This window comes from Cnephaeus nilssonii, assembly GCF_951640355.1.
Source record: "Cnephaeus nilssonii genome assembly, chromosome: 9".
In the NCBI taxonomy this organism is placed as follows: Eukaryota; Metazoa; Chordata; class Mammalia; order Chiroptera; family Vespertilionidae; genus Cnephaeus; species Cnephaeus nilssonii.
The window spans coordinates 88,752,124-88,774,801 of NC_137080.1; the positions used below are offsets into that span (position 1 = coordinate 88,752,124).

Consider the following 22,678-nt stretch of genomic DNA (forward strand, 5'->3'; position numbering starts at 1 on the left):
CTCTATGTCCAAATTCCTACTGGGCATCTCACAATTTGAGACACACAAGCACCTCAAATATAGCAGTCTTTCATTTAACAAACATTTAATGACTGATTTCTGGTAGCATAGACAGACGTCCCTATCATTCTAGTAGTGGAAGAGAAAAAAATATATATATATATGTGAAATGGTATATAAATGAAGCAGAGAAAGAAAATAGGCAGTACTCAGAGGTATAACTGAATATGGGGAGTAGGGAGGCTCTGGCTCTCAAGACATGTAAGGAAAGACTTAAAGGACATGAGAAAGGAAGCCACTTAAATACCTAGGGGAAGAGCATTGCAGGCAGAGTAAACAGTAATTGAGGTGCTGAGCGAACATCATATCCAGTGTGTACAAGGCTCAATAAATGTGGCTGGAGCAGAGTCACAGGGAGATGAGGTCACATGGGATAGGGCCTTTGAGTCACGATAAGAATTTTGGCATGTGTATTCTGTAAGTCTCATGGAGGATTTTGAGCAGAGGATTGCGTCATGCTATGGCTCATGTTTTAACTGATTTGATCTGAGAATAGATTGAGAGGAGCAAAGGAAACGGAAGCAATGAGGAGACATTTGTGATGGTCAAGAAGAGAGATAGTAGTTTGCACAGGTATGGCAATGGAATGGATAAATCTTGGGTATAGTTTGGAGATAGAGCCAACACGATTCCCTAAGAGATTGAATGGTGTTGCTATTTTTTGAGATGGAGAGCACTATTGGAAGAGCAGGTTTAGGGAGTAACAGGAATTTGGCTTTGGAGAGGACACGGTAAGTTTGAGATCCAGCCAGACATTCCTAACTGGACACATGAGCCTGAAATTCAGGGACTCTTCAGTTTATAGATGATATCTAAATATGCTGCCATTCCCCTCACCTTATAGGAGCTGCTGAGAGATCTGTGGGCCTGGGAACCCAACCAAAGGGGGGAGGAAAGGGGGGAGGAAAGGGGAAAAGCTTCCCTGGCCTGAAGATGACACCTGCATAGATTCGCATGTTGGGTATACACGGCCTAAGTGGGCCAGAGACTTTCAAGTCTTAACTGTGCTTTGATCCTTGAGTAAGCTCTTAAGGACCTGGCAGAAGAAAGCTCAAAACCTGTCTGGATGAGGGCACATCCATCCTAGGCTTCAGATAATTTTCAAAGGCGATGACCTAGCTAGCAGCCAAAAACGCATACAGAAAACAAGACAGTTTGAACCTGAACACAAACTATTAAACCACAGAGAGCAGAAACAGAACCACATAGACCCCCCCATATGCTGGAATTAACAAACCCAGAAATTAAAACAACTGTGCTAAACATGTTTAAAGAAATAGACAACAAATCTGAGAATATATGCAAGGAGTAGGAAATTATTAAAAATGACAGCATTTTTTGAAAGAAAAGAGAATCAAATAACTAAAATTAAATCTCAAAAATAATTTGACAGTAGATTGGACAAAGTTGAGAAGAAAGTTAGGGAAGTGGAAAACAGAGAGGAGAATTATCTAGAACGTAAGCATTACAAGGCTGGGGTATATAGAAGAGAATTACAGAAACATAGAGGGCATAGAAGAAAGACTAATATACACCTGGAGTTTAAGAGGGAGGTTTGCTGGCCACAGTGGGCATCATAGCGACTGGTCGTTCTGGTCATTATGGCGTTATGGCATTCCAGTCATTGGCTTTTTGTATATATACTAGCGTTCCCGTTGCAGGAAAAATCCTGCAATAGGGTTTCCTGCTGCACTCTACCCCACCCTGCCTGCTCTCCTCCCTTGTCCCCCGCAGAATGGAGAGGGAAAGAGATAGAAACATCAATGATGAGAGAGAATCATTGATCAGCAGCCTCCTGCAAACCCCCCACTAGGGATCAAGATGGCAACCTGGGCATGTGCCCTGACCAGGAATCAAACTGTGACCTCCTGGTTCATAGGTCGACACTCAACCACTGAGCCATGACAGCCGGGTTGTGATCATGATTTTAAAATGAAACCAGGTGTGGTTTTCTCCAGCCAAGCCGCATAGATACAGTTGGAAGGAGAGCAAACAAAGTTCTAACATGGTTTTAACATGGTTAAGGCAGAGGGTGTATGCTACAGTGATTATAATGATGGATCATGGAACTTCAGTTGGGAAAAGAAGAGAGGAAATTAGAGGAAATGGGGAATAGTTTAATGATGGTAGGAAAAAATGGATAGCAGCTCCATTGGAGTCAGGAGAGCGACCAAGCTACAGAGTGGACGTGGTGATCAGAGAATAAAATGCTTGCAATTGAGATAATGAGGGAGTTGCACTGATGACAAAGTGTAGAGCATGACTGCAGGAAGGAGTCCTTCAGACAGGGTGGGAGGCATGCTCTAGAATTCTGAGAGAAACATGTTTGGCACGAATGGCAGCATATTTAGATATCATGTTTCTCCCAGGTCAAGGAACTAAGAGGCCAAGATCATGTATGTCGGTACTGGCATCACCAAAAATTATGAGAGCAGGCTGCATAATTTTCAGGGCCCGGGGCAAAATGAAAATGCAAGGCTCTTAATTCAAAAGTTGAGAATTTTGAGATGGTGACAACAGAGCATTAAGCCATGTGCAGGACCCTTGGAAGAGCGAGTCCCTGTGGACGGCACAGCTGGCACACCCTTGTGGCTGCGCCCTCGTGACAGGGACAGTACTGCAGCACGTGACAGAGATCGGGAACTGAGCCCTGCAGGGAAAGAGGGGTGATAGCCTGACAGGCTTTCAGGGGGAGGGCAATGAGAAGCAAGGAGGACATCCCCTCACCTCCAGGCCTGGGTTCTCAGAGAAGTCACATTTACAGTGAATTCTGTGATGAACCGTGGTTTCCAGGGGCCCACAGGAAGGCGTGGGGAGGTAGGAGATGAGGTCGGAGAGGGCAGGGCTGTCTGGGCATTATTCTCAGGGTGAGCACAGACCTGGGGCACAGACCTGAGCACAGACACCCCAGTGGTGTCATCTGGGGTGAACCGGGATAGAGGGCGGGATGGGATGGGTCCAGGCCGCTCCAGGTGGAGGCTGCTGATAAGGCAGTGCATGGAGGTAGGAGAGAGGTGCTGGGATCCCACGAGGAACATGCAGAATTCTAGCAGCATCAATAAGTTTCTCTAATAGGGAATGGCTCTGGGATTGGCAGATGATCACGACTAGGACAGTGGTGTGGGGCACATTTATATTTTTTAAAAAAGTGTTTTTTAAGTCAAGAACTCCTTTGGAGAGTGTGCAGAGTAAAGCTAAACCCTGAGGAAAGGAAGAGAGGAGCCAGGACATGAAATCAAGTAGCCAGAGAGACAGGAGGGCGTGTTGCTGAAAACCGCAGGGCGATTTCAAGAAGGGAGAATGTTAACTCTAACGAGAAATCAAAAGAGACTAAGAATGATTACTAGGCTTAGTAAGATGAAGGCGATGAACATTTTTATATATAACTAAAAATACTGATTCAATACCACCTATAGGAGATATATATATTTTTTAATGCTCACCCGAGCATATGTTTTTATTGATTTTAGAGAGGAAGAGAGAGAGAGAGAGAGAGAGAGAGAGAGAGAGAGAGAGAGAGAGAGAGAGAGAAACATCAACCGTTGCCTCCTTTATGTGCCCTGACAGGATCAAACACGCAACCTTTCTGGTGTACGGGATGATGCTCCAACCAACTGAGCCACTGGTCAGCACCTATAGGAGCTAGTTTAGTCATACCTGGTCTCCCCATTCATTAATGATGGGCATATTAATATCGTCAATAAATACAGTCATTTTTCTGCCTCCTGGTGGCCCATATGTGCTTCCCATTCGCTTATCCACATAGCTTTCAATTGTTCTCTAGAAAAGAGGAAATGGTTTGTCTCATGCATTAGATCTCAAGCTACATTTCTAAAAATAATGAGCATATTTTCCAGAGAATACTATTTAATATGCATAAATATCATTATTAAAACATATATTGTGAATTTTTAAAAATAAGCTATTAGAATGTTAATTATTAATTTATGTTAAAAGAGATATACTCAAAAGTCCAGCTTCAGCCTCAATATTAGGCTATTCATCCAAATTTTAGGCTATTAATCAATATTATATTATTAATCCAAATATGCTATATGGATTTGGCTTTAATCTCAGCCTTAGGGAGGTTAAATAGCTGAATGCCAACAAGCAACACTCTTTCTATATATATATATATATATATATATATATATATATATATATATATACACACACACACACACACACACATATATATGTATATCTGCATATATGTGCATATATATATATCAATGTTTTAGATGCATATACATTATATAATAGCCACAACTTAAAATATGTATTTAATGTTTATTAATTCAGCAAATGAAGAGTTTTACCTGAAACATTATTGGTTCCGTGGCAGATGAAAAGTTTAGACTTTTGGATAACTGTACTTCAGGATCATATTTTTTCAAATAGGCCTTAATCATTACAGTTTTTGCAGTTCCCTGCTCTCCTGTGAGCAAAACAGCCTGCAATCACAGGATAATCATGTTGAAAGGTGTTATAACATGTTTAGTTTTAAATATCTTATGGCTCAGGTGGCCATGCTTTCATTCTATAAATTACTACAACTCATTTTTTAGAATCACATCTACACAAAAATATAGCCTAGTGAGTTAAAGATTTGAATGTAAAATGTACACTGTGAAAGTGCTGGAAGGAAATATGGGTGGATATTCTCGGGACCACGGGGTATGGGAGGACTTTCCTCAGCGAGCGGGGCCCACAGTGCCGAGGAGATTGAGTTGAGTGTATCCTGGGACCTGGGCTTCATTTCCCAAACATGTTTCTCTCACTGCCCCCAGCCCGTTGTGCTGGAATTTACTATTCCCATCTGTGGTGTGTGGGAAAGGATGTGCTTCTTACATGGTTTGCAATCATCTAAGAAACTATCAAACTTACTTTATTTTGTTTTGCAATGGTGTCTATCAAGAAATTTGTCCTAATATTGTCAACATTTGGAACCAAAATTGATGAATACTCTGGAATACTGTCAGTTGGATAAAAATATGGCTGAAGTTTCTTATTCCAGTGCTCCCAATCACCTAGACAGGACGTAAAAATTCATCGTCATAAAACTGCATTCTTCGAAAGTAATCAGAATACAAGAATGCAAGTGATATAATCAACAGAACCACAAAAACATTTTAAAATTTTTCCTAAAACATGTTAACATATCTGCTTATCTAACTTCTTCTCTAATATCTAAGCTAATGTTTGCTTATCTAATATATGTGACATTTGGTAGATTTGTTTTGCTTTCTTACAAAGGTTTTCAATTGCTAAATCATTCATCCAGAGGAATCGGGCCTGAAGTGCAATACAAATCAGCTGGAGGTGAAACCAATGAGGTGTGTCGTATCTAGTAGGAAAGCCACATCTACTGAAAGGATGGCAAAGACCACAGAAGGGATGGGAAAGACCACAGAAAGGATGACTATAGAATTGGTATCACTTCGTCCTTAATGACCTGATAGAATTCACCAATGAGGCCATCTCTGCCTGGAGTTTTCTTTGCAAAAAGATCTTACCCAGTAATCACAATTTTTAAGTAGATATAGGAATATTTAGAGTATCTATTTTCTTCTTGATGATGCTTGGCAGTTTTATATCTTTCAAGGAATTTGTCCATTTCATCTACACTGTCAAATGCATTTTCATAATGTTGCTTCTAATACTCATTTCTTATTTTTGTTCATGTCTGTAGGATCTGTAGTGATAAGTTCCCTCTTCCATTCTGGACAACGGTGAGTTATGTCTTTTCTTCTTCCCCCAAATAGCTCTAATGAGAGACTTATCAATGTTATTGATCTTTTCAAAGAACATCTTGGGTTGGGCTCTGGATTCTGAGAGAATTCGTATCTAGATTCAAGGATGCATTTAATTTTAGTTTGCATTTTGAATTAGACTTTCTTTTTATCATCCCAAATCTAATCACATGCTGTAAAATCATTGGTCATTCTGGATAAAGATGGCCAGCTGAAAAAAAATTCATGTACCTCAGTCTCTTTATAAAGGCCCTTTAAAATACTAACTTTCACTTAACTTCCATTTTCAAATGATTCCCCTACCCTCAAATGTGCCTGGTGTCCCCTAAGTCCAGGCCGCCCTGTGTTTTACACTTTCCAGCCAATAATTCTTCAGTCCTTGACCAGCGTGGGGTCGGTGCAGCTGTCTAGCAGTGTGGCTTTGGAAAGAGGACCTGGAGCGGTGTTATTCAGGCAGACTTACAAGCAGCCTTCTAGTTCTTACCTCCCCCTTTGCCTCAGTGTCCAATGCCTGAGCCCTTTGAAGGTTCTGTGACATACACCACATTGCTTTGTAGCTCTTCCCACTGCTGGTGTAGGGCTTACCTTTGCCCAGGTGCTCAATCAACTGCCACTTACCATTCTGCTTTCTTGCTTTTAATATGAAGTTATTACAGTCTACTCTCCTATTCTTTTGAGTTTGTGCATTAAAAAAAATACCTTTGCTGTTTCAGGGTTTTAGAAGGAATCAGAGGCAAATACAGTTTTGAGGAAGCAAGACTTTTCTTCTCTGAGACTTAGAAGAACTGGGAGTTAGGCTCTGGATAAAGGCACCAAGCTCAAGGGCATTTCTTTTACAGAGAGGTGAGCTGGATCCTGCCACCCACGGGCGGCGGGTCTGCTACAGGTAAGGTGGACCCATTTGTTGGGTTCACTCTCTACTTACTCTGACATTTCCAACAGGAAGTTGTGGGATTGATCTGTTCCCTACACTGCTGCCTTTCCTTGCCAAGCATTAGAAAGTAGGTGATCTAAGAGGCATTGCCAACTTATTTATGCCAGATGTCCCTTAGGGCACTCTAAAAGAAGTCAATCGTCACTATACCAGTTCCCAGCGCCGCCAACATGCAAAATTATACTATTCTTTGCATCTATTGCCTTTTAAATGTATTAGCAATGATGTTACTCATAACTGGTTTAATATTTCCCCACAGAAGCATGGAAGTTTAGATTTTTCCCATTTTTAAAAATGTCATTTCATTTCAGGTCCAAGTCACTATGCTTACCATAATCGGTAACATAAAACTCATACATGGTGTAATTTGTGCCTTTAGGTATGTCTGGTAAGGATATCTTGCTCTCGTGGCTTCTCATAAAGGCTTCAAGCTTATCTCTGCTTTCCAATTCCAGAAGAGCTCCTAAGCTCCACATGAGGCCAAACACAAATAATTTATGAAGATGCTCGACACACGAAATTCCGCCTTCTTCCTTGGAGGGAATTAATCCTTCCAGAAGAGTGAGAGACTGAAAATATTTAAAATACAATAAAATAACTTTTTGTATTTAAAACCGTAAGTAAAAAACTTTAGATGATACTAAATTTAGAAGAAGGGGAGGAGAAAACAAATGTGTGTCCGCATAGTGCGGGGTCACTGCCCAACAGCCACCAGCATGTAGAAGGAAAGTGGTCCTGCTTTAGACAGGCGGCGTGGTCTAGCGGGAAGGATGCTAACCCGGGGACCGGGCGGTGAGGTTTCTACTCCCAGCTCAGGGCTCTGACCTGAGGTCCCGCTTCCTGACCTGAAATGCGGGAAGCCTACACTAGCTGTTTTCTAGTTTCTGGTTCTAAAGTTTGGTTCCTCCAAGTTTCTAGACCAGAGATTTTTCTTTCTTTCCACGTTTTGCAGGGCTCCGCAACCTGTGGCCCCAGCAGCCAGCCACCTGGCGGGCAGATAAAGTCTCACTAAAACCCAGTCACATTCATGTATGTACAGTGTCTGGCTGCTTCTGCAATGCAACAGCAGAGCTGAGTGGCTGAGACAGAGCGTTGGGCATAGAGATTTAATCCTAACATATGTACTAGCTGCTCCTTTAAAAATGTGCGCCGACCCCCCTTCGTCTTCAGAAAGAAATAGATCTACAGTAAAACATCCTCAGTCTTGCAACACAAAATATTTCCACTTCCGTTATGCATTTTAAAGTAATTACTACATATTTATTTTGGCCTTATGTATTCTTTCTAACCTACCTACCCTCGCTGACGGACGCTCCTTACACTAAGAATCACACACTGGAATGGGTAAGGGAGGATCGCCTATGGACTAGAATCAGGGGATCCCTTAAAAGTCTATGCTTAATTCTTTTTTCTAAAGACTAATAAGGAAAACTGAGCACGGGGGCGGGCGGGGGGGGGGGGGGGGCAGGGGGAGAAAGGCTATCTGCTAAACTTGCTCAGCCAAGATGGCATCCGGGTTTTCCTGATTGCCAGCAGCTCCTTCCCGTGTTCTCCTGTAGAGCTGCGAGCTTTATTTATTTGTCCACTCTCGAGAGTTCGTTCCTCTCCCGCGACTACCACCCCCTGGGAAGTGAAAGGAACAGAGAGATGGCAGTGATGGCATTGCTGAGGCTTCAACAGCAACCCAACTTTGCAGAGCCCTCACAGCCACAGGATAAAAACATGTCCATGGACTCATACCGCTCCTATTTCAGATGCCTCTGCACTACAACCGAGTAGGAAAAAGAACCACAAATCTAATATACAAAAAAAAAACCTACTTGCACAATGTAGTTGCACTCTAAGAGCTGCATTTTGGGGGCGAGGCTTAGTTTCATGTATGTATACACATCTTCAAATATCTTATCGTACAGACTTTGGAACACAGCGGCCTCCTGCGCAGTGCGCTTCTTCAGCCAGGCCTGCAGCACAGAAACAGGGGCTGTTGGTTAGGAAAGCGGAGCTCGGGAGACAGCGGCGCCCAAGCCTCCGCGGTGCCCACCTGCAGTATGGGCTTCCAGTTGAGGGCGGAGCTGCTGATGTAGACCATGCCCATCCTGGACACCGTGGCGGGCGAGGCGTTCTCGATGTTGTGGACCTCGAACAAAAGCTTGCAGTTGGGGGACATGGGGATGCGATCCCCGTTAGCCAGCGTGAGCGTCTTGTTGTCGTCCAGCACGGAATTCAGGTTCTCGATCCAAATGGCATCCACGGGGCCATCTAAAATCAGGAAAATGTTCTCACCTGCAAAGAATTGCAACAGAAAATTAAGCAAGTAACTGTTCCTATAAACTGGTGGGGGTGGGGGGGGAGGAATCGATCACAAAGGGGCTTTGCTTTGTGTGTACCTTTCTTGGCTTTTAGTGTTTTTCTCCACAGCGTAGAAAAAATCCCGTCTGTCCAGTCGTTGGTGGCCGTGTCCAGTCTGCCAAACATCTGGGGCGCGGTGATGGCCTTGGGGTTCATGCGCATCTCGCGGTGAGGCCGGCCGCACTCGGTCAGCGCCTTCATCAGGATGGTGATCACCGTGGTCTTGCCCGAGCCGCTGGGCCCCAGGGTCATCAGGCCGTGACGCACCAGCGACGTCTCGTACAGCTAAGCAAGGACATGGAACAGTCAACTGGGAAATGCAGCCGACAGGCCTCTTGCTGGCCACATAGAAGTAGTGCTGGCATCGAGGACGCTTTAATCATCACCCCAGTGAAGTGAGAAAATGGTTTTTAAAAATGTTTTGTTTTGTTTTTTTGTTTTGGTTTTTTGTTTTGTTGTCTTACTAGAGGTGGAAAGTAAATTAGCACCACGGTATAAAATATGGGATGAAGCAATGACAACGTGGAATTTGAGTTAAGATTTGGAAATAATTAATTCGGGCTCTAGATGTTGCTTCTCAAACCTCTTGATTTTATTCCTTGTGATTTTGTTTTGCTGAAACCTATGGAGCAGTTTTTTTCACTTTCTCGGCGTGCAGCGTGGCGGTATCGCCCCCTGGTGGTGGAAAGCAGCAACACACCATCCTGGGAGGATCCAGGTGACACAGCTATCCGCCTGGATTCCCTGAAGCACAGCCTGAGATGAGGGTTCCTGTGCCGGTGATTTACTCGGGGAGTGCTCTGAGGAGAAACTGAGGGGGGAGCGAGGGAGGGGGAAGCAGGACAGGAACGAGGTGACAAAACCCCAGGCCTGGCACTGCAGCTTGCTGCGCCTGCAACAAATCCCTTCCAGTTCTCCAGAGGGGGGAGGTGACTGTGGGTGAATGTGCTAGAATTACACAAAAATGGCGACATACTAAAAAGTGGACAGTGTCTGTGACAACATCCTGTCCATTATTTTGTTAATAAAAATAAGTGAGAGGTCTCACAGCTGATCAGAGGTAGAATTTGTGTTCTCCTAAAATTCAAATAGAAATGTATTAATACTTAACCCATAGGTTCAAAGCGACTGAGGCAGTGGCCATAACATCCCATATAAGAGTAATGTTATTGACATAAAAAACGAAAACAGTGCTCAGTACACTGTATCCATATCAGACATAAAATTATGTTCTCCCAGAAATTAAAAAGGGGTTTTAAGTGGTTTCCCATAGATGGGTGATAACAAATACTTAAACTTTTCAACGTTAAGTATTTCCTTGCAAGATCTGGATCTGTTTCATACACTTGTACTTCTTATAATCTGGCAGAAACACTAAGTTAAAATAAGAGTTTTAATTTTGAAATGTGGTTTTTAACGCTCTCCACTATTTCAGCTCCTTCATATTCCAAAAGCCCTGGAAAATACCCGCCAAAGCAGGAAGCTCATAGAGGTTTAATCCTGCCTCTGTGACAGCTTCGCGCCGCTGCTGATAAAGTGGTTGTCGCAGCGAGTTCGATGTGTTGCACAGAAAGACGCCAAGAGGGGCAGACGGAGACTCGAGTATCAGTGTGGGCGTGAACACGTCCACACACAAAGCCGGCGCAGATTAACCCGACAGACTCCTCAGGCTCCGTGCCCCAGGGAGGCACCCAGCCACTGGCGATACTGACAGGTTGGTCCTGGACCATTCCACCTCCCTGAGTTTGTATAACTTAATACACCCTCCCAACTGCTCCTGCGATTCTGGCCACAGCCCAACCTTCTCACCAGGTGTAAGCACCTCAGTGAACCACTACTTTATGCTGTGATGATGGTCAACCCATCCCATCCCGCTAGGACCAACATGTCCCGCTGAGGCCTCTTCCTGCATTGATGGGTTTTAATTGAGTTTCAACATTTACATCAAGTAAGACTGCCAGAAACCGAACATTGTCACTTGGTAGTTAAAGGGAATCCGGGAAGGCTGGTCAACCTTTAAGCTAAAGGTCAGAGCCAACCACTCCCTATCTAATTGAGACAATGGTAACTGAGGCAACTTCCCCACCAAATAATCATGTGAATCCTTACTGATAAGATAATCTGTCTGTTACGGGAATTACCTGCCTAAGGGCAATGGGTGTATGTCAGGACCCCAATAAAAGGGATGGCAAAGGCCAGAGCAGCGGTAGTCCTCCCACTAGAGGTGGGCTCCCGCCTGGCCCCCCATTTACCCAAATTAACTCTTTTCCAGTCTCTTCATTTTGATTGCGGCCTTCTCCAGAAACCGGACCTGAACGGGAACCCTGAAACACGCGGGACGTGAAAGGGGCTCCCACATAAGTCTAGTATCATGAGTTCTTCTCTTAAAACGCTGACCTTTAACAACACACGCTTCTCATTATACTGATAATGGGTTAAAATTTCTTTACCTGCACAAGTTTGAGATTCCAGGGTGGGTGGTTTATCAGACCTTCTGCCTGAACCTGGCGGGCCACGGCATCTTGTAGTTCCACGTAACTGTTACTGTCCAGCTGCAGTCCTGGGAACAGGTCGTTGATTAAGCTGAGGAACAGGGGTTCGTCTTCATCGACCTACGAAGGCAGAGAATAACTTACTCCTACAGTCAACAAATGGGCACCGACCAGCCAGGACGCACACAGCACCATCACGTCCTGCCTAGAGGTTAGTCCTCTCCTCAGCAGACTTGTAACCTCTAGGACTCGCTCCCGAATGGCGCCACTGCAGCCATGCTACCTACAGCATCGCAGCCAAGTTCCCTGGCATTCGGCGTCCTCTACAGGCTCCTGCTGCAAGGTGACTTCACCTCAGTACTTTGTCAGATGAACGCTCTGCTTCTCACAGCCAGGTATGCACATCAACTTCAAACAGGCCATTAACAGTCCCTACCCCATGAAAATAGAATAGTAATATCTCTTTACTATAAGGATATATCCATGCATGACTGGCTCATCCAACATCAGCTGGAAAACCATCATCAGAGTTCTGACTTCTAAGCAGCAGGTTTGAGTAAACTGCGTCGAATCCTTCCTAGCTACGCCTTTAATGCCTGGATCACCCCACTCTCAGCTGCTGACCACTTCTGATCCCGCCTTACTTTCTGGGGCGCCCCCGATGCTTTCTGGGATGCTTGTCTAGGAGTCTCAAGGATACCATTCTCCCAGGGAAGGAGCAGAGCACTCGGCATCAGAAAGCCTTGTGGATTTTTGTCCCAGCTTCTCAGCTGACTGCGATTGCGGATGGGTTCTCCAGACTCTGAGTCCCGTGCCCTCACGGGCCGTCCACGTCCCACAGAGTGGCTGTGAGCCGCAACCCGGACAATACCCCCTGAAAAGGCTGCGATAGCAAGGAACTACACTGGTGTTAGTTTTTGTAACCGCAGTGTGAACTTCCCGAGAACCAGTTCTTCCTCAGCCTTGTTCTCCCAGGGCATGGACACTATATGCAGCAGAGAGAGTCCTTTGAATAAATACCACGTGAACCTGCCCATCAGCTAGTTCAGAACAACCTGGTCCTGGGGCAAGAATGAAAGCAGTGTAACAACTGTTGTCATCTCCATAGCAAGCTTCCAATGCATTTTGGGAAAACAGAAATAGTGTTGATGTTTGGGGAGAGACATAGCTGAGATCAGCTAAGCATAGACAGTGCAAAAGGTCTCGTGGTTCCCTGTGAACCCAGGTTTCCATGTTTGGAACATGCTTCATTATGAATAATGGTCGAGTACTGGACTGAAACCTGGGGCTGAAGCCCACGGATGAGGCCTGTTCTAGGGCACACAACTGACAAGGGGGTGCACCTCTGGCCCAGGCTGGTCAAACAGGCCATGGGGTTTTTGCCTTCTGGAAGCACAGTGGTAGGTTCACACTCCTACTGTTGCTACAATTATTCATGTTCGCAGCCTAACATGAGCCACCCGCGCCACCCCCACACACACACTTGTCAGCCAAGTAGAAAGAAACCACGTCAAATTCTTGGAAGAGGAGTGAAGTCAGAGAAGAAAGATACCAGTTTGGAAAGGTTCATATCTCTTAGTCCTCTCATGACGGTGCTTAATTCACTATCTTCCGGTCTGGCTCTTTTCTGAGATCCAAGGGTCCTCAATACAGATAGGATATTTCTCAACCCGAAGTCATAGTGAACCTAAGATGGGGGGAAGGGGAAAAGATTATCTAATTGAAAAGCTCTCAATGTAGACCCACTATATACATATAGTAGGTATTCTGATCCCTATGTACTGTAGTTTTGGAGTGGCTGAGCTGCAAAGTTTCAGTAGCTGAATTCTTCCACCTGTCCTTTGACTGAAAAACGATCCTTCCATCGGAAAGACCAAGCTGTATGATAGTGTCCACACTTTTAAACATCGTTGGAGAATAAGACAGCCTGATTACCGTCTGAGAGGCAAAAAGATTTAAAATGCATAACCTGCCAAAACCGGTTTGGCTCAGTGGATAGAGCGTCAGCCTGCGGACTCAAGGGGCCCAGGTTCGATTCCGGTCAAGGGCATGTACCTTGGTTGCGGGCACATCCCCAGTAGGGGGTGTGCAAGAGGCAGCTGATCGATGTTTCTCTCTCATCGATGTTTCTAACTCTCTATCCCTCTCTCTTCCTCTCTGTAAAAAATCAATAAAATATATTAAAAAATTAAAAAAATAAAATGCATAACCAATAGGTTATGTACTATGTGCCTCCATTTATATAATGTTTATGAAAGAAAATTATAGAGGTGAAGAAAAGATCAGTGGCTGCAAGGGGATGGGATTTGGGAGAGAGGAGGCTGTGGCTATGAAGGGGTAGTATGAGGGGACCTGGTGGTGATAGAAGTTCTGTATGTTGATTGTGGTGGTGGTTATACAAATCTACATATGTGATAGAATTGCATAGAACTACACACACATACACACACTGAGTGCATGATCAATTGGTGACACCTTAATAAACTCTGGATTTTGCCTATGGCCATTTTCTGGGTCTGTTATTGTACTATGGTTATAAGATGCCAACTTTGAAGGAAGTAGGGTAGTGAATATATGGGACCTCCAAAGTACATTTCTTGGAAAGTTTTGTTGAATTTATAATTATTCAAAAATAAACAGGTATTAAAGATACATAACCAACAGGTCAAAGTAATTAAATTTATTTTAGCAAAGAGTCAAAGAGATTTTCAAAATGATTAGCATTTTATCAAGGTAAAATTGCAAAGTAAAAAATCAAGTTCTATAGTTAGGGGAAAAATAAATGGACAAAGTTACCTGCTTGGTAAGTTGTTCCTCACACAGTTTGTAAAGAACATAAAACTTTTGAGCCAAGATAACATTTTCAAGGAAACCACAGCTTGCAAGTTTAACTCGCATAATGATCTGGAAAATTAATGCAGTGAGATTCAACAATGTGCATGAAAAACAAGTAAAAAATGTAAATTATGTTATGTTTTTAAACCCCAATGCATACCTGTCTATCAGGAACCATCATAGCAACAGTTCTAAACTGAATTTTTAAGTTCTCGGGTAGTTCCTGGCGCCCAGCATATCCAGGGTTCTAAAAGTTAAAATTATTTCATTTTTATTGTTGCTATAAATTTTATTTCATGAATACAAATACATTTCAGATCCCTAATTCAGATCCTAAGGTGGCATTGAGAAAAATATTAGATTCATAAAACCTCCCTCTTTTCTCAAAAATGTGCATTTGACCATCGATATCTATCAATGTCACATCACTCCCTTTGACATAGTTCCAGTTTCATTATACTAACACAGACACACATATTACCTTGTGAGCAAAAATTAAGCATCTGTTTATTGGTTAAGAAAATAGAAAAGAAAACCGAATAAATACCTAGATAATTATGATTGAAATGTTATTGAAATAAGAAGAAAATGCAGGATTTCATACTGATGAGTTTACTTAGATAATTTTTACTTCCTCTCTTTAATTATCTTTTTCAGTCGGAATTACAGAGTTCTTTGGCAGACAAAGTACCATTAAAGAAACCCATGGTGGCGAAGGGAAATAAAGACGGGAGTGAAGGGGGAAATGCTCAAGAGGACCATGTGAGGTGGGAGGAAGCTAAGGCCTCATGAGTAGCTATAGGTTGAGGATGAGTCAGACCCAAAGGTACCAAGGCTAAGGTTAGGGGTCCAAAGTGTAATAATTTAAGATTTCATCTCATTAGAAATGATTGCATAGGCTACAACTTTCATCACCTAAAGACATAGATGATTTGACTTGGAAGGGATGTGGTGGTGTAATCTTGTCCAGCTCTACCTCCAATGCAGACACGCCAGCTAGAATGTCCCTGATGTACGTTTGGATGTCTGTAGCTCACTGCACTGTCCACATAGTAGCCAGTAGACACGTATGACTATTTACATTTTGATTAATTAAAATTAAGTAAAAATAAAATTATTTTGGGAAAGTACACTAAGAAATCCTCATTCTCTGACTATCAGATACTGTCAATGAGCCAAAAACCTTGCTGAGGCAGGATACAGAGATTGCTGGTTGCCTACCAATACGTCTCCTTTCTCCTTCCTCAGTCACACAAGCCCAGTTGCCAGCTGATGTCAGGAGCCAAGAGTCAATGAAAAATTAATTCTAACATTATTTCAGTAAGCTAATGAAACAGAACCTCATGGAAACTTAGTCCTCACCATTGGCTTACTTCCTCATGCCTGAGGACAAAGCATTCTTCGCATAGCTGCCCTTCAACCGCCCCATCCTTTATCTATAGTCAACACCCTTTACGACCTTAGCCAAATTATCTAAGTCCACATGATCCGCTCAGCCCCTATCCCTCCTAGACATCTCCCCTTCTAGAACTTCCTCATACCCCCTCCCCTGCCTGCAGCCCCTGCTGGCAAGCACTGATAGGTCCACAGTTCACTCCCCGCGCCCCACCTCCCACTCCCTGACTTTGATATAAGGCACTGCTGTAAGAATAAAAATTTGAGGCTTGATCAGAACCCATTTGTCTTGCCTCCATTCTCCGCGTCCCTTGTTTGTTTCTCTCTCTTAGGTTCGTCTCTGGTGTCCGTGTTGTTGCCCCGCGGGTCGGGGCAAGCTAGCAGCGTCACTACCCAGATAAAAAAAAAAAAACTGTGTTTCCCAGCCTGCCTTGCAGCTGGTGTGAGATTAAATTCTACACCGTGAGACCCAAAGGGACACACTGTATGAAATAACCTTGTTGCCTGAAGGGAGTTAATTCAATCAATTGACTGCAACAAAACAGAGATGCTTCGGTAGCATCTTAAGTCACAAGGTGACCTAGAAGTTGGAAACCAGGATGGAGTAGAAACACTGAAGAAATCTTAAGAGAATAAGTCCTTATGTGTTGTCACTATTTTTCATGTCTCAGCTATTCACAGCCTAACCTAGCATCTAATTGATATTTCCAGTATTATTCTTAATCCAGGGAGAATGTTAAACTTTTAAATTATTCTATGCCACAGTTATCACACTGAGCGAATTTCTTCATCCCATTGTCTTAGTTATAACTAATCACTTCAGGATTATTATTAACTGCTTTCCTGGATATCTGCTTACAGTGAAACTTATCAGAAACTTTCCTTATTTTGCTTCCTATGATTTATCCACTAGGACACTTCAAACTCAGAGTACTTTGCATTATCTTACAACTTAGAGATAACGGGATAAAAAACTTATATATGAACACATTAAGTAAAACTGGTTCAACATTAACTTCACTTCTCCAATTCATAAAAAAAATCAATTCGTGCCTTTGGTTTTCTATCTGCACAACATTGTATCTCAAAGCTCCGCCCTCAAACACGTGGTTAATGAACGTCCACAATTCTTTGGTATAGGAATTATTTTGGAAATTTTAAGTCATTTCCAGGATCTTTTATTAAGTTTCAGAGAAAACCAAGCGTAGAGTATAAGTATGATGTCAGACAATAACATCTTTCTCTAGCTGGCTCTGTGACCTGAGCTAGTTTTTAAATCTCTGCTTCAGGTACCTCCGTTATAAAATATGCACCATACAAAATGCAATACATGACTTCACTGCCATGTAAATTGCTTGAACTAATGGCTGTCCCTTGTGTCACTTCTGGACGGAAACTCTGAGAGCCAGAGCATAATTCTTTATGTTCTGCTTTTCCTTTGCTATGGCCACCAGCAAAGACTGAGACAGTTCCGGAGTAGGGACTTATAAAGCAGGCCTGCCCTCTCCACCCAGTCCCAGCAACAGGGAGAAACAAATCTTTGATGTTTTCAGCCACTAAGATTTGGGGATTGTTACTATAGCTGGCCTGTCTGATACAATACATAAAGCATTTAGCCCATTGCCTTACACATAATAAGTGCTCAATAAACAGTAGCTATTATTATCATTAACCTATTATTATTTTATCCTCTGTCTTGTCTATTTTTACTACTCAAAAAAATCCTATGATAGGAAAGAATAGCTCCTGACCCCTGGATAGTCAGTCATTTACCCATGAGTAGATGCTTTGTTTTACTTAAGTCCATAGCAGTTAAACCAACCAAATTGCATTTAAAACCCAAGTTCTCACCATTGTTAAGAAGATTCCAAATTCTGGATTTAAATCAACACAATCACCATCAGAAAAAATGAACTGTTTTTTTCTCTCTTTTCTTGCCGTCAAAACAATATAAATTTGTTGGGCTGCCACCGATAAGACGGGCAATTCAATTCTGTTAAACTCATCAAAACAGCCCCAGGAACCTGACTGTGCAAGACCTGGTATGAAAAACAGTTGATTTGAAAAGTTTTACTTCTTAATAGCAATCATCTCTCCAAAGTGCTCGCAAACAATTAAATGTTGAAATACAAGTTATATCAAGTTTCATATCTGCTGTTTAGAAAGACATATTGAATTCCAGTCATATACAGAAGTTTCATTGTTTGTACATCAGCACCAAGACAATGAAAATAGTTCACTGCCAAAATGAAAGAGCAGACGCGCCATTGCATCCGGGGATGCTGAGGGTGATAAAATTGGATTCAATCTGTAAGTGTCACCTCCGGTGGGGATGGGGGTGGAAGGAGCCGCAATGTTTGGGGAAACTGACCGAATAAGGAATGCCAGAGTCCGATCGCTTCGTTCATTTCTTGTTAAAATGAGAGAAGTATCCGGAGGCTGGGTAGGACAGAGAATGGCCGAAGGGATTTCTATTTATTGCTTACAAAATCCAGCACAAAGAAAGACCTGGATGGATATTGGGAACATTGCTCCTGTCTGATCTCTAAGGATGAAAACCTTCATTATCTTTACCTGTATGAAATGCTCTTCTTTCTTTTATTACTGCCCCCCCCCCCCTCTAGTTTTTCTTCTCTCTCCTTTGAGAATTTCCATTACACAGATGTTGGAACTTGGATAGCTACTGTTAGGGGCAAAAAAATAGAATATTGAGGACTAGCTATGGTTATGGGAAATATTAGTCATGCTCTGTGAACCGTGATTGTCTTGTTCTGGTTAAAGAAAGGACATTCTAAACTGGCTGGGAGTTGTATCACACACACACACACACACACACACACACACACACACACACACCCCATAGGACCTGGGAGTCAACCTTGGACCTGGGAGTCAATCTTGGAATTCGTCCATTCTCATTCAAAAACTGCCTATTAGCATGGAAAGATTAACAGCCTTGTTGCCCAAACAGTGGAGTCCCCCTCAGCCTGCACAGCCTGCTTCCCCTGCCTGCAATTCCTACTTCCCCATGTGATCCTTGTCCTACCTGTATAAGCAGCTGGTCTATGGGGGATTGCAGAGCAGATTTTTGTGGGTGACCTGCTGCTCTCCCATACTGCCCACATTATTGGAATAAACGCTCATATATGACTCAACCCCGTCTCTGCTGAACTGGCCCAAGTAGTGACAGGAAGCCCGGACCCATTGGTTGTCTGGTTTCACTACTCCTATGACCCTTAAGTTTTTTTGCAAAATTTCCCATTTCCTTTGCAATGTATTCTCTTGGCCACATATTCCAATTCAAGAGAGATTTTTTTCAATATCCAAATTTTCCAGTTGTTAGATTTTCATAGTAGCCTATTTTTTTAATTGGCTCTCTGTGATACATTCTTGAATCTCTCTAAGCTATTAACTTTATTTACTTTTGAATTTTCTTCTGTTTTCTCTGTTGAACAGTGTACTGGTCAGTAGGTCTCTGCTGTTTTGGATGCGTCCACAATTCCTTCAAATATTTTATGAGACTTTGTTATCTCTGCATAAGTTGCTTTCCTCTTCCCGAATGCAAATTCCTGTCTGCAGGATGCATGCCTGCCTCAGGTGACTTGAGGGAAGGGATGGAGCCACAAGAGGGCTTGCTCTCCAGGGCTGGGGCGGCAGTCTGTCTGGCCTGGAGCACTGCTTGCCTCTCAGGCAGGAGCCCGCCTCTGGGGTCGGTCTCTGTCAGGATTCCCAGCTCAGATAGCTGTGCTACAGCCTTTGTGAGGAGGAAACACACCTTTTCTTTGCCTTCTGCTCTCCTGTTGGAATCCTGGGGTTTACCTTGTACTCTAGTCTGCTTCTCCCAACCATCCCCAACCCTCAAGCTGGGAGTGATCCTCAGAAAAACCCTTCTCTTCGATTGGAAAATTATTCTCAGGGTTCAAAAATGTTTGACAGACAGGCGACTAAAAAGAATAATATAATGAATACCCATGTACACACCTATCAAATCCTAACCATTTCTTTCAGACTTTATTCTTTAGAATAATGTTAAAACTGCTGTTCAAGTCCGTGTATATCCCTCTTGAATCCACACTCTCTCTCCTTCTCCAGAGGTAACTTCTACCCTGAATTTGATACCAATGATTCCTATGCATGCTTTTAAGCTATTGCTCTTATGCATGTATTCATGAACAATATGTATTTCACATGCTCAAAGTTTATATGTGTGTCTATTTATCTAGCTAGCTAGCTATAAAATGCTGTCCATATCCTCCTGAGCTGGGGGTGCAATCTCATGCTATCTGTTTTGGAGCTGTTACTCACATCCCACTGAAAGGAAGGGCTGAATGAATGAACGCGTAATGTTCAATACAGGGAAGGCCCAGTGTACTTCTTCCCGATGGCATCATCCTTCTTCCCTCCCAGAGGAGACATAATCATTCTCATGCTTTTAAAAATATGTTTGTATTGATTTTAGAGAGAAGGGAAGAGAGAGGGAAAGAGAAAGATAGAAACATCGATGAGAGAATCATTGATCAGCTGCCTCCTGCACACCCCCTACTGGGGATGGAGCCTGCAACCCAGGCATGTGTCCTCACCAGGAATCGGACCGATGACCTCCTGATGCATGGGTCAATGCTCAACCACTGAGCCACACTGGCCAGACTCTTTTCTTAATATATATATATATATATATATATATATATATATATATATATATATATATATTACATATCTTTGGTTTTACCTACTTTTAAATTTTAAATAAATTTAATCATGCTATTCGGGTTTTTGTGAGACTTGTGCCTTTCCCTCTAAACTGTGAGACTGCTCTACATCAATGCATCGTGCTGTAGTTATTCGTTTTTACCACTACACAGCATTGTTATGCATATGATATATAAATCGTATGTCCACAATCTATGTATTTATGTGTCCAGCCCACCAGAGAGGACACTCGAGTTATAGCCAGGTGTTTGCTGTTATAGGCAATGCTGCCGTGAGCATTTACACACAGGCTCCCAGTGCATAAGTGCAGTTTACCTGAGCTGGTATCAGCAGGTGGGAGACTGACAATACACATGTAAGCTTCTTTTATTCTAAAAAAGGTTTGCACTGCCACCAGGAGTGGGTGACTCTTTCTGCTGCTCAACCCCTTGCCAACGGTTAAAAAAAAAAAAGTCACACTGCCCCAGCTGGTTTGGCTCAGTGGATAGAGCATCAGCCTGCAGACTGAAGATTGGTTTGATTCCAGTCAAGGGCACATGCCCGGGTTGCAGGCTCGATCCCCAGTACAGGGCATGCAAGAGGCAGCCAATCATGATTCTCTCTCATCATTGATGTTTCTGTCTCTCTCTACCTCTCCCTTCCTCGATGAAATAAAAAAATATGTTTAAAAAAAAGTCACACTTAAATTGTTCTTACTCTGGTGTGTACAAAATGGAATCCTTTTATAGTGTGCGATTCTTTGCTGGTCATCTGGTTTGCTTCACTTGTGTAATGTCTGTTTAAGACTTTTCCTCATTTTTCTATTGAATTATCTCTTTCTCACTGAGTCATAGGCATTACTCATGTGTTTGGGTTACCAATCCTTTGTAGGTAATATATATTGCTAATGCCGTTTCCAAATTTCAGACATGACTTTTCTCTCTTTTTTTGGTACCCACTGACGAAGAGATGTTTTTTACTCAGGGTAGGGAATGTATCAAATCTTTTCTCTATGGTTTGTGATTCTTGTATTAAAAATCTCTTTCTACTCTAAAAAGAAAGATATTTTCCTTTATTACCTTCTAAAAACCCATACAATTTTGCCTCCCACATTTAGACGTTTAATTCCCAGAACTGAGTTGTATACAGTGTATGGTTTAGGCATCCAATTTTTATATATGTAGGGACCCAATCTCCTTTGTTAAATATTGATCAACTGCTGTCCCAGAACAATTTATTGTAAAGTCTGTCTCTCCATCACTGATTTACGGTAATACCTGTGCCACCTGTCAAGTGTCCTTGGCCTATTTTTTCATTTTCTATTATATTCCATTGGTCCAGTCATCAATCCTGCACCAATACTGCACTCTTGAAATTACATTCTAAGTGATATCTTTCTGAAGTTTTCATTTTCTAACTGTTTTTTTGCAGTTTATAAAAATAAAATTTATTTTGTGTTGATTTTACAGTCTAGAAAATTTGCTAAATTCTATTTTTCTATAGATTTTGTTGAATTTTTTAAAAGTGTGCCCTATCATTTGTGAATAATGAAATTTTGCATTTCTTTCCAATCTTTGTATTTTTGTTGTTGTTTCGTACTGCATTGGGTAGGATCTGAAGTACAGTGATGACTAGAACAAACAATAACAGGAGTCCTTGTCTTACACCTCCTCTCAGAAAGAATGCTTTCAAATGTTCAGGTTATGATTTATCAAGTGAGCCATGTGGGGAGTATCTAGGGGAAGAACCTAAAGAACAAGAGTAAGGAATCTGAGGAAGGAGTCTGCTTTGAATGTTTGAGAAACATCAGAAAGGTCAATATGGCTACAGGAGGGAGAGTACGGGGAGCAGAGAGTATTAGGAGATGGGTCAGAAGGTCAGACCAGTATGATGGGAGGGGCAGGAGTGACTGTAAGACAAGGCAGAACCACATAAGAGGTTTGGATTTTACTCGGAGGGAAGCCGCTGGGCAGCTCTCAGCAGAAGAGGGCCGTGATCTGACTTCCATGTAGAGGGATTGCCGTGGCGCTGCTCTGAGGCTGCAGCGAGGGGACAAGGGTAAACACGGAGAGTCCATTAGGAGGCTTATTGGAGCAGTACAGGTGAAGGGTGACGACTGGCTTGCTGACAGCAGTGGGGATCAGAGGTGCTCAGGTTTGGGGTGCATTCTG

The 22,678-nt window shown here is 42.7% G+C and overlaps 1 protein-coding gene across 1 annotated transcript in view; it reads right to left on the reverse strand.

Moving 5' to 3' along the window:
• The window catches only part of DNAH8 (dynein axonemal heavy chain 8), a gene marked incomplete at its 3' end in the record, with an annotated part of 261,455 nt that overhangs the window by 108,931 nt on the left and 129,846 nt on the right, over positions 1–22,678 (reverse strand). Inside the window, exons 41-52 of the mRNA XM_079779684.1 lie at positions 17,670–17,857; positions 14,584–14,670; positions 14,385–14,492; positions 13,141–13,275; positions 11,547–11,708; positions 9,135–9,381; positions 8,789–9,030; positions 8,568–8,708; positions 7,079–7,316; positions 4,948–5,090; positions 4,380–4,514; positions 3,718–3,840 (exon numbers count right to left, since the gene is read on the reverse strand). Coding sequence (XP_079635810.1) covers positions 3,718–3,840; positions 4,380–4,514; positions 4,948–5,090; positions 7,079–7,316; positions 8,568–8,708; positions 8,789–9,030; positions 9,135–9,381; positions 11,547–11,708; positions 13,141–13,275; positions 14,385–14,492; positions 14,584–14,670; positions 17,670–17,857 — 1,949 coding nt within the window. The remainder of the gene's footprint in view (positions 1–3,717; positions 3,841–4,379; positions 4,515–4,947; positions 5,091–7,078; positions 7,317–8,567; positions 8,709–8,788; positions 9,031–9,134; positions 9,382–11,546; positions 11,709–13,140; positions 13,276–14,384; positions 14,493–14,583; positions 14,671–17,669; positions 17,858–22,678) is intronic.